Source organism: Camelina sativa, chromosome 2, assembly GCF_000633955.1.
Source record: "Camelina sativa cultivar DH55 chromosome 2, Cs, whole genome shotgun sequence".
Classification (NCBI taxonomy): domain Eukaryota; kingdom Viridiplantae; phylum Streptophyta; class Magnoliopsida; order Brassicales; family Brassicaceae; genus Camelina; species Camelina sativa.
Genome location: NC_025686.1, coordinates 25,686,228 through 25,698,366, shown reverse-complemented (window position 1 = coordinate 25,698,366; position 12,139 = coordinate 25,686,228). Strand labels below are relative to the sequence as shown.

At 31.0% G+C, this 12,139-nt stretch overlaps 1 protein-coding gene across 1 annotated transcript; it reads left to right on the top strand.

The window, feature by feature from the left end:
• On the top strand, positions 4,664-6,258 carry LOC104738815 (NAC domain-containing protein 100-like). Its single transcript, XM_010459026.2, has 3 exons — positions 4,664-5,131; positions 5,243-5,520; positions 5,626-6,258. The coding sequence occupies exons 1-3, from the start codon at positions 4,945-4,947 to the stop codon at positions 6,178-6,180; spliced, it is 1,020 nt and encodes a 339-aa protein (XP_010457328.1). The 5' UTR covers positions 4,664-4,944; the 3' UTR covers positions 6,181-6,258.

Here is a 12,139-nt window from a genome sequence, read left to right as displayed (position 1 = left end):
GTGGAAATTTAATGAGAAGGCTTTGGTTCAAATCTTTCAGTTTTGGATACTAATTAATGAATCAGTTTTGGTTTTGTTTCAAGGATTGTTAACCTTTTCTTTCTTTCTTTTTTTTTGAGATTTTCATGTGTTTCCTTTCTTTAAGTTTTATAGTGGATCAAAGGGTAAAGTCTTTCGCTTTAGCTGCACTATTGCCACCGTAAGCAAATTTTAATCATCAAAATACAATTTGAAGTATTTATATCATTGGGATTTTTTTTGCTGAAATAATGCACTTTTTTATTGAAACTGATTTATCAAGAATCGATTGTGTTGGGATTGGAAATGAAATCTTACAAGAACCGAGTAGCAACTCAATTATTTTACAAACTACACGTCAAACCCAACATATAATAATATGGTAAACCGTCGAGTTTGGATCATCTGGGTTTATAACATGCTAGCAACACGAACACAAATCTCCTAAAATTATTTTATATTTTAAGATTGTTAAGTAACAGCATTTTTATAATGCTTTGTGCTATTTTACGTATCTAGTAGTATGTATGATTGACTGACTGTTTGATCATTTGCGCGCCCAAGTTTCACACTTCTATTGAACCCCACAGTTCGGAGCCCAACATATATGAAAATGGGTCAAAATAAGTAATCACCAAAAAAAGCTAGCTCCATTGATTTGTTCGTTAGGCCTAGCACTGTAGCACATGTTGTAATTATGCATTTTTCTCATGGTCTTCTAATAAACTAACAATTATGCTTGTTTTATCCGAGTATTTTAAACAAATGAGACAGGGGGGTCTATGTTTGTGTTATCGCTATCATTAACCAAATTCAGAAATACTGCTAACACATGATAACTATGACGCTAACTAGCTAAATTATAACACTAAATAATTTAGTTTCTTTTTTAAAAATTAGCAAACCTACTACGTACAGTGAAAAACAATTGATGATTCATTACTTATAATAGTTTTGGAAACCACTAGCTCCTATACTTTAATAGTTTAATTTGTATCTTGTTCTATAATTTGCAAAACTAAAGAATAGAAAATCTATATGCCATTAAACACAAATATACCGATTTGAGTTGGAAGCTCGTACATGAACATATATATAATCTGGTCAACTCCGCTCGGATTTTAACTAAGGTATTCATAAGCTGGTTTGGTTTTAATCTTCATCGTCTCTTCAACATGTAGACACTTGGCCATTCGCCTTAATTTCTGGTATTAGGAAATAAAAATGACGTGGTAATGAAATTGACTACAATACAAAATCAAAGGCTTACAATAAGCGAAGAGACCAGAAGGTCTTTGCAATCGTTCATATTGATACGTGGTCTTGTCTTACTGGATAATGTCCTTAAATAGAAATATTAGTAGCTTTCTTACCACCTAATTTGCAACATCTTCTATAAGCAGAATTTTAATTTTATTAGCCGACCATATTTAATTTTATAAACAAATTTTTTATCAATTGAAAATATTATCGACTTGTTTGACATTTTCTGCATACTAGTCGTCTAGTTCTTTAATTAGACGGGATTTTCTAAAACAGAAAGTAAATGTATATTGCATAAAATATACTACTAGTATAGTATATAACTTAGCTAGGGTGAAATTACGAGTTTTGAGTGCGTATAATGTTATTATCAGAGCTTAGAAGCGTAGATGATCTTTCTTTTTACTATGTTTAGATACGTAATTGTGATAAATGCAGTGTCAGTGTGTCACTCTGATTTGGCTAAACTAAAGAGCAAACAAATGAACATGAAACAAGTTGTAGAGAATATGCTATATTCTTCTAACTTTTTTTTTTTTTTTGTGATTTAGGTCAATACGTGAGATCCATTTTTTAGTTATCTATAGTTAGTGTTTAATTAATAGACGTGAGGCGCCAACTTATGCATTATGTAATTTCATTGCATGAAAAGGTGCATTGCTGCTACTTTTGAGTATATGGATAGAACAATAAAAAAATGTAATAGGCGCTGTCCCGCCATTTTCCTCAATCTTCGTTTGATATAAAAACTTATTTCTATAAATGTGGGAGTCACCAAATCGTTAGGAATTGTGATCATAGAAGTATCCCGCAATATTTGAATAAGACTTATGATCTAATCCAAATTTTGATAGTTGGTTCAAGAAATTTATATATATACTACTTAAGTTTACAAAACTCACACATCGTTAAGTGAATCTAATAAAAATTCTCACATTTCATACCTACGTTGCTAAAATAATCTTATTTAAAACTTTTAACATATCAATATCATACATACTTTGCTAATCTCCTCTTGAGTCTTATGTAAAGTGTTTAGAGGCGGTTTGAAGGAAACATGAAATGTGAAAGAAATGGTTTAGATCACGAGATTGATAATATTAGCATATAAATAACTACTCGTACCAATAGATATTACTTTCTATTTGTAATTGTTATTGGAGATAAAAGAAAAAAATCACGGGCTGGTGAAATGTAAACTGTACGATAATCTTAATTGTTTGGTAAAACTCAACTATGCCAAAAATTACAAATGGAGATATTTCTCGTGCTTATTATGTTCCACTTAATTTTAATATATGTATAATTATAGCAAATGGAAAATAAGAAATGGTGCTGCCTAAAACTTTGTGCGTTATATTTTCCGAATTATATAATTTTCTTATCAACCAATTTTATTACAATCAAAATGAAAATAAAAAGAAATGCTTTATTTTATTATTTTTTAAAAAACATCTTTATACATTTGACAGGTCCTTTCTTTCCATCATGGACAAAACAGTGTTGCATTTGGATGTTTTTTTTCAGTTCCATTTCCTTACAAACATAAATTATTTTTTCCATGGTTTCATTTTCTTGTATTCTCTATCCGAACCTGAAAAATGGACCACTCATAAATTTATTTGTCTACTAATTTAGATATTAGTTCAGATGCAACATTTAGTGGTTTAATAACCAACTTAAAACAGATTCTACCATATCATTATCTTTTACTCGGACTAGTTAGTTTGTATTAACTCTCTTTGAACAACATATACTACAACTTTATCGGACAAAATTACTCACTAAAATTAGTATTTTTATCTCAAAAATACTCACTTTATCGATCATAATTATTATTGGCATCATGTCACGATCGTCGTCATGTTAAAATAGAAATTTAAATTACAATAGATATATTATAGTAGAATGAATGAATAATGACTTCAGTAAGTTATTGAAAATAAAATGGTTGATACAATTTTCATAGAAAAATTTATCTTCATACTAAGTTATGGAATCCGTCATACTTTTTGGAACATAAACAGACACATGTAAAAAGATATAACAACTGGAATCTAGGCGAACATCCACCCTGAACAGCTTTTCCAGTCCTAAATAAATGCTAATTGATGGTACCAAAATCAAAATGTGTTAGAAATACACCGAACCCACTTCACTCTTCAAAATAGAAAGCTCTATGTATTTCTTTTGACCTTTTCGAAGTGTTCTTTTTTTTATAATCGTAATAAAACTTTGACGAATAAAGAACCAATAAAAGTACTAGCAGAGCTAGACATCATTTGTCAATCATGCCTTCTTGATTCTTCTTTTGGAAAGAGAGTTTTAAAGTTAAATTTTATTGCTAAACATTACTATCTTACATATTAAATTGGTACCGAGTCATCTAAATTTCAACTTTTTAGTATTCTTATTTGCTTAACAAGCACGGACGACTTTCTAGTTAATAATTTGTAATTTGTTCTATCTCATAAAAGTGGTTAGATATGGTTACTGAATAAAAAATATACAAAAATAATTTATTTATCTAACTTTTTAAAAATATCTATTATAGATAAATGAAAAAAGTTTATAAAATGAAATGTCTATACGAGAAAAGTTTAATATATATATTTTGACGTCAGCATAGGTTAATATTTTAAAGTATGTTCCATCATTCTTCACAAACGAATAAAGAAAGATGACATTGTGTATCATAATTAAACTTTGGGATTTAGTTAAGCAATTTCCACTTTCTTTATGAAATATATATCGAAAGCATGCATGAACACCAAAGTATTTACTACTTTGATAGTCACTAAACAGAAACTGTTTCCACCATAAATATTCAAAACCAAAAAAAAAAAAAATTCAAAACCATATAGTTATTTCTCTGTAACTTAATTTTCTAAAGGCATTCATGTCATTATATATTCATTGTATTACTTAACTGACGTAATTAGGTTGTAGATCATTCTTTGTATTTTTCAGTACAATTATAGTAACCATGCTTAATGCGTTAGATTCAAAGAATCATAATTATCCGTTCTCTTGTAAATTCGCAAATATATATAATTTTTTAGTTCCTATAGCGATTTAAAAACTGTTTTTTTTTTCAAGGTCTGATCATTTATTTTTTTTCAAATTGAATTATTTTATACGAATATTTAAAAAAGCTCAGAAAAAGTTTTGTAAAAGGGGAAAGTGCTAAAACAACCTACCCAAGTTGCGTTACACACTACGTATCTTTCTCATCACACAAAAAAAATGGGGAAATACATTTTTTCCATTTCTTTCAAAATTCTGAAAAAAAAAACAAAATTTTCGTTTTGACGTAATTTTCCTATAATTAAGAAAATGAAATATTGAAATATTGTTTTTCTCCACTCCTTCAATGTTTCAATCTTTATAGTTTCATTTGGCTCTTTTCCCTTTATATTTTTTCCTCCTCTTCATCTTCCTAACCTTTCTCCCTAACTTCTCTGTTCATCTTTTTTGTTTTTCAATCTCTATTTATAAAAATTATCATACATAGTAGTATTCTCTAAATCCATATATCTCTTCAACAAAACCGTTTCAAGATCAAAATCAAGAAACGTAGTTAAGTTTTTTGATTTTGAATTATCAACTTGTTGTTGTTTTATTTCTAAGGGTTTAAGGTTTCTTGGGTTGGGGGAAGAAACGATGGAGACTTTTTGTGGGTTTCAGAAGGAAGAAGAGCAGATGGATTTACCTCCTGGTTTCAGATTTCATCCAACAGATGAAGAACTCATAACTCACTATCTCCATAAGAAGGTTCTTGACATCAGCTTCTCAGCTAAAGCTATTGGAGAAGTTGATTTAAACAAATCCGAGCCATGGGAGTTACCATGTATGTTTTTCAAGATCAACACCATATCAAGTTTTTTAACATTCTTTGTCTGAATCCAAACGAGTCTTCTTTCTGAGATCTTATGTTTTTTGGGTCTGTTTTGGTATATAGGGATGGCAAAAATTGGTGAGAAAGAATGGTATTTTTTCTGTGTGAGAGACAGAAAGTATCCGACCGGTTTAAGGACTAACCGAGCAACTGAAGCCGGTTATTGGAAGGCGACCGGGAAGGATAAGGAGATATACCGAGGCAAATCACTTGTTGGCATGAAGAAGACACTTGTTTTCTATAGAGGAAGAGCTCCTAAAGGTCAGAAAACCAACTGGGTGATGCATGAGTATAGGCTTGAAGGAAAGTTCTCAGCCCATAACTTGCCCAAAACCGCAAAGGTTAACCCTGAAAACCCTAACAATTACTCTGTTTTTGCTATCCAAAATCCTCTGTTTCTCCTCTGTTTTGCTTTTGGTTTACTAATTTTTGCTTTGTGTTTGCAGAATGAATGGGTGATTTGTAGGGTTTTTCAGAAGAGTGCAGGAGGGAAGAAGATTCCTATTTCAAGTCTAATCCGAATCGGTTCCTTAGGAACTGACTTTAACCCTACGCTTTTGCCCTCTTTAACCGATTCTTCACCTTACAACAACGATAAAACCAAAACAGAACCTGTCTACGTGCCCTGCTTCTCCAACCAAACGGATCAAAACCAAGGAACCACAACACTCAATTGCTTCAGTAGCCCTGCTCTTAACTCGATCCAAACCGACATTTTCCATAGGATCCCACTCTATCAAACTCAATCCCTTCAGGCTTCCACGAATCTACTACATAGCCCGATTCTCGCGCAAGAACACTCAGTTCTACACGCTATGATCGAGAACAACAGAAGACAGAGCCACAAAACGATGAGTGTCTCACAAGAAACCGGTGTTTCCACTGACATGAACACTGATATTTCGTCGGATTTTGAATTCGGTAAGAGACGGTTTGATACTCAAGAAGATCCGTCTTCCTCTACTGGACCGGTTGATCTTGAACCTTTCTGGAATTACTGAAGAAGATTCAAGAGAAGTCTCATCTCCATTAATTTACTGTCAAATTAAAGAAAGTAAGAAAGCTTTTTCACCTTTTTAGTGTGGTGTGTTAAAGTTTGTATAGATTATTATTATCATCTCAACTTCCACTACTATATTATACTCAATTTAAAGAAACTTAAGTATATGATTTGATATTTGAACGAAAATTATAAGTATATAATTTGATACTCGTTTATAGGAGGGAGAGTCTATTGGGTATTTATTAATACCTAACAATCTTACATATTGTATTGGTAAATGGTAATAACCGTTGACACCATGTATAATAACGATATTCTTGAATATAAAGTGTGCATTTGAATGAAAGGAATATACAATTTGCCTATTGTATATACTTAGAACGTCCATCTTTTTTTAGTCAAGAACTGAGATTTCCATTGTGTTTTTTACACTCGTTTGTAAAAATGAGTTTCACACCAATTATCACAATATATTTGGCTTTTCAAACAAGCAGCAATAGTTTCCAAAATTTTTTTGTATGAAACAATATTGGTAATAAGTAATAACCAACATATGTTTAATTGATTGGGAAGTGATTTTCAGAATAATTAACTGTTCTTTTGACGTTCATTTCTTTACAACGTTTCATTTTTGCTGCTTGTTATAAACTGGCCTCTCTCATTTTCGGCTTAACATGTAGAAATGTAGAATATCCCAAGTTTTACTAGGAAAGACACTTCAAATTTGCCTATTGTATTGTAAGAAAAAGCATAAAGAGAATAAGGTATGGTATATTCATATATGCATCCCTCATGTGGTTTATTAAAAAAATTGGGAATGTATAAAGGGAAACACTATTTCCATGAATATAAAAACCTTAATTCACGTAACGTATCAATTAGTAGAGTTTCAAAAGCATCTCAATTCTAATACTACTCGTAAACAGATGTTAAGAAAAATAAGTCTAGTAGTTTTATTATGTAATATATATCCTTTAACAATAAAAAAGTATATTTTTGTATTTATTAAAAACTGAATACGAAATAATTACCATATAACAATGCTATAGAATTCTCGTAAGAATAATTTTTATATTAAAAAAACTATAAAAGATAACTTTATGAAATGATCCTTAGCACATCTTCTCTATCCATCTTTCCTTCGTCGCATGACGAATCTATTCCGTTATAAAGCTGTTATGCGTGATGCTTGAAATTTGTGTGTATTGTCTATATATTTATATTACGTAGCACATCTTTTTTATTTCTTATATATATATATATATTCTCTTCTTTTTTAGTGGCTCGACATCATATACTCTTTGTAACCTCCATATATATATATGCACATTATGTAAACCTAGTGATGCACATGTTAATCAGTCGTCCAATTTGCTGTGCTATAATTAGGTTTTTTTTTGGTTGGTTTCACTGCATATCATTACAATGTCATCACAACAGTCACTAAATCCTTGTACAGAAAACTAATTAACTCTGCGAAACTCTATCTGGCTATAATGGTGGACTAATGTTTATTGAAAGGTATCATTAGACAACCATATACATAAAATATGATTTAAAAAACTTAGGATGAAAAATTATAATCTACATATCCTTTGTTTTATGACACACTTTGAATTACCAAATAATAGGCGAGCGCAGGAGAGGTTGGATAGAGGCACGTGATGGTATGTTCAGAACTAGAAATGAAATAAATTGAGTCCCACACGACATCTTCCTTAACACATCTTATTTTAACATTTCTCTTTTCTTTTCGTTTTTTTTTTTTTTTCTAATTTTATTGTTTCTCATTTCACTCACCTAGGCCCTAACTTTTTGTCCTTTTTATTTTCCCCTTATTGATCATTCTTTCCCTTTTAGTTTCTTTATACTATGTAATATCCTCGTCATATTTTATGTTAAATTTTGTAATATGCACTTTCATTCCATCTTTTTGATAAAATAATAGTGGATGCGAAATGGTTACAAAAATTGATTTGGGTTCATATCATCTATAATTCTATTTACTCTCTAGAATTAAGTTATTTTTATTCTACAGATGAGCCAGCCCAGTATAACCCATAAAAATATAGAATACAAGATCTATGTAAAAGTGACTTCCTCCTATATACGTGGTGAAAAAAAAAACAAAGCATTAGAAAAAACATGATATGTGTAAGCTAGCTGCAGCAGAAAGAAGAAATTTGTTGGAAGCAGATATACAAAATTTAATATAAAAAACACTCCGAGCTTATATCTTGAATCACACACACATACATACATACAAATGACAACAAAAAAATTGAATTACTAATACCTTACAACCATCCATTTTTACTTAATGACAAAAAACATTTATAGCTAGTTTCCCAAACCCAAAGGAGGGTTGGATTAAAATTTGTATTATTCTAATTTGGGTGCGTATATTTATATATGTAGGATGAACTTGAAATCTTATGTTCAAAGTTAATTGCGGGTTTTACATGGATACGTATTTTAACCTCACGTGTCATAGTTAGATGTTAATTCTTCACCAGTTTATTTCCATTTACAAAAACAATTTATCCTTCTTTCTCAATATAATTTAATAATATGATCACCTCCCAAAAGTATAAAAACAATAATAAGAATCAAGAGGTCGGTACGGTAAAAAAGAGTGATCAGCCATATGTAATTTTCTAAACTTTTGTTTCTTTTCTCAGAAAAGTAGACTACATATTACATGAATTACTTCCATTTGTGATTTTAGTAAATTGATTGTAGAAAGGATTTTGCTTGGACCTAAATAGTTATGGGTCTAGTGGCCCGGGAATTCTTAGTGTTTTAATGACTACTATGGTTATTACATTAAGTTTTCAAAACTAGGAATTTTGGTTAGATGATTTTAATAGTTTTTTGATTTGTAAACATATGTATTAGGGTCAGTACCATGTCAGATAAGGATGGCACCCTCATTCAGGCTTGGTTTGCAACAAGGTTCCACTAATACCAGTTGTGTAATTATGCAATCATCTAATTGAGACAAGGGAGCATTTGTTTTTTCTCAGTCCTTTCTTGCAGCAGATTTGGGAGTCGCTGGTAAGCAGGCTTCTTACGGACAAAGTACACAACGGATTGGACGCAGGTGATACATCTGCTTGTTTGGAAAGAGTTGGACAAGACACATTGGTTTCTATTGAATTATACTTTTCAGAATGCTATCCACTTAATTTGGAAGGAGAGAAACGATAGGCGTCATGGGGAACCACACTCATCGGTGGAGAAGTTGGTGAAGTTCATCGACAAAAATGTTCGTAATAGGGTCAGTACCATGTCAGATAAAGATGACATCCTCATTCAGGCTTGGTTTGCAACAAGGTTCCACTAATGTTATGGTTTTTCTTTTTTCAAAGAAAGTACACAAATGGGTGAACAACAGTTTGTACCACTGATGTAAAATGTTTATTTTTTCTTTGAATATAATTTAACATTAAATTAAAAAAAAACATATGTATTAACTGTTTGTTTTTGGGACCAAAATGGGAAATCTTGAACTTAGTAAAATCGGTATTGAACCAAATTTACAAGTGAGCATACAACAACCAAAAATAGCTCTAACGTAGAGAATAGGTCCAGTAAAAGCCCAAATTGACCCAGACACTGATGCACTTATCAATCTTGCACACTACACCCGCAAAGAAACACGGATATATTATCAATCCTAGGAGCTTTTGAACAGACGTCTTCGAACCAGGTCAAATTTGTTAGCAAACTAGATCGAACCGTGGTTTTTGGTTTCAAGATGATTACGCGTCAGCTACTAAAAGTTGGATTCGCTAGAAATCAGTTGCGGCCACTAGATAAACATGATCAGTAGCCGATACGTGGTATTGCTCGATCATCTTGCTCTGATTTTCCAAATGTTTGGTCCAGTTCAACTCGTAATTAAGACTTATAAGATATCTTATACTTCAAATACACCCAAAAAAATACCTAAACAATGTGTTAATCACATGAAAACCTAAAAGACTTTAGGCAAGTAAGAAAATATAATTAGGCTACATCAGATTAATCTTATATTACATAAATGATATTTTCTAATTAAGAAAATTTGAATTAACCTTAGTTGACACATAAATTTATAGTTGTGTCGAATACGTAAAACATTATCCCCATATATCACAGATGAACTCGTACACATATATATAAATCAAGTTTTGATTTATCTAGTTGTACTATAAAAATCAGAAAAGAAGTTATATATATATATATATATATATAAATATATTATTTTAATTTATCAGAAGGTGTGTTACAATTAAAAAATTGCATGCAAGAGGAAACCCACAAAGAGACTAGATACTTTATTAAAGCGATGATTCATCTGACATCCTCATTTATTTATTTTGTACTTGGATATTCTGTTTGGCGAGAAAATATCCCTCATCTTGTAATCTCTCATGTAATAAACAAACCTGTAGATTAAAAAATACAAACTGAAATACCAAAACAAACAGCTATGAGCTATCAGCTATGTATACATAACAAATTTTTGTTAACCCATACATAACAAATTTGATATAAGGTAAACATTTATGTATATTGTAGAAACTGGTGTTTCACATAATGAATTTGTTTGGAAGAGAAACAAATTCAATAACAATTTCTTTAAGGATTCGGATCAAAGTTAGCAAGCAAAAAAGAAATGAAATCTCTTGAGAAATAAGTTAGGTTTTGCTCAAGAACAAAGAGAAATTAGGGGTTTGTATTAATTGCTAGATGATCTTACAATGAGAGGATTGTCATATATTTATAGGTTTACAAGATCTACTGAATATATTAGAAGATATACTGAATATATTGACTTTCCTAATTACAGGCGAACTGATTAGGAAAGTCCTTCCTTTTTTGCTAGGTCAGCCGCAGGGCGAGTTGAGGTGTCGGTTCGTCACCTCGACAGTAGGCTTCTCGGTGTTATTGGGCTTTCAGAGATGAAGTCCAAACTTAGGTCAAGCTCCCGGTTTAGATAACCGGTTCCTTTAACGGGTTTAGATCGGTATGTTGGGGGTGCTAATTCCTGCACCAACATATATTAATTAACAAAATATTACAATATATATATATATATATATATATATATATATAAAAAAAGAAAAAAGGAAATGCCAAGAGTAAGAGAACCGCATAAATCTTACCCAAGAGTACCGACCTTCCCATCATTTCTTTACTTTTTCATTTTTGTTTTTGTCTAAAAAGTAGCTAGCTCTTCATGTTGTGGTCTTTTAGCTACGCCAAATTCACTTATTATATAAATATAATCCTGAAATGATAGACAATTATAATCTTTTAGAAAATGTTGCATAATCTTTGAAAGAAAATGTATATCGTAGGAATAATAAATGAGGGAAAGAACAATAACTACACCTAAAATTTTGAAAATATGTTATTATTTGAAACAAGTTCTCTTTTTTTCTTCTAAAACATGGATCAATTTAAAAACATACGGAATATATTTATATATGGGAAGTTTGTATTTCTGCATTTGAATAAACCAAGAGACGTGAATGTCCTTGCAAGTACCAACATTGATTATGATATTCATTTTTGTGTCTGATTAACAATTGTAAAAATGTAGCATAAATAAAAAAAAAATTGTGTTAATTAGACAAAACTGTTAGATAATCTAATAAAACCAAATTCCTCCAATTTTGTGCCAAGGTAACCTGTCGTAGTTGATAGCACAGAGTCCTGTCAAAATGCCGGGTCCCTCTTTACCATGCTTTTTCTTGTTTTCTCCGTATCAATTGCAAAATAGTTTGTTCAAACTCGTAATTACTACGAAAATGACAACTCTTGGAACGAATACAGTTTGGATTTTGGAAACTGTAAGAAGATTTTATCATGGTTCCTAGGTATTCGGAACTCCGAAGGAAATAGGAATCTCCGAGGAGGGCAGCCAACTCAAAATACCCACAAAAGAAACTTGATCATAGAAATTT

What these genes read in the sequence shown, in the direction of transcription:
- LOC104738815 (XM_010459026.2), top strand. Translation starts at nt 4,945, where the DNA reads ATGGAGACTTTTTGTGGGTTTCAGAAGGAAGAAGAGCAGATGGATTTA. An exon ending in CGAGCCATGGGAGTTACCAT is followed by an intron (nt 5,132 to 5,242) that starts GTATGTTTTTCA and finishes TTTGGTATATAG; the next exon opens with GGATGGCAAAAATTGGTGAG. An exon ending in ACTTGCCCAAAACCGCAAAG is followed by an intron (nt 5,521 to 5,625) that starts GTTAACCCTGAA and finishes TTGTGTTTGCAG; the next exon opens with AATGAATGGGTGATTTGTAG.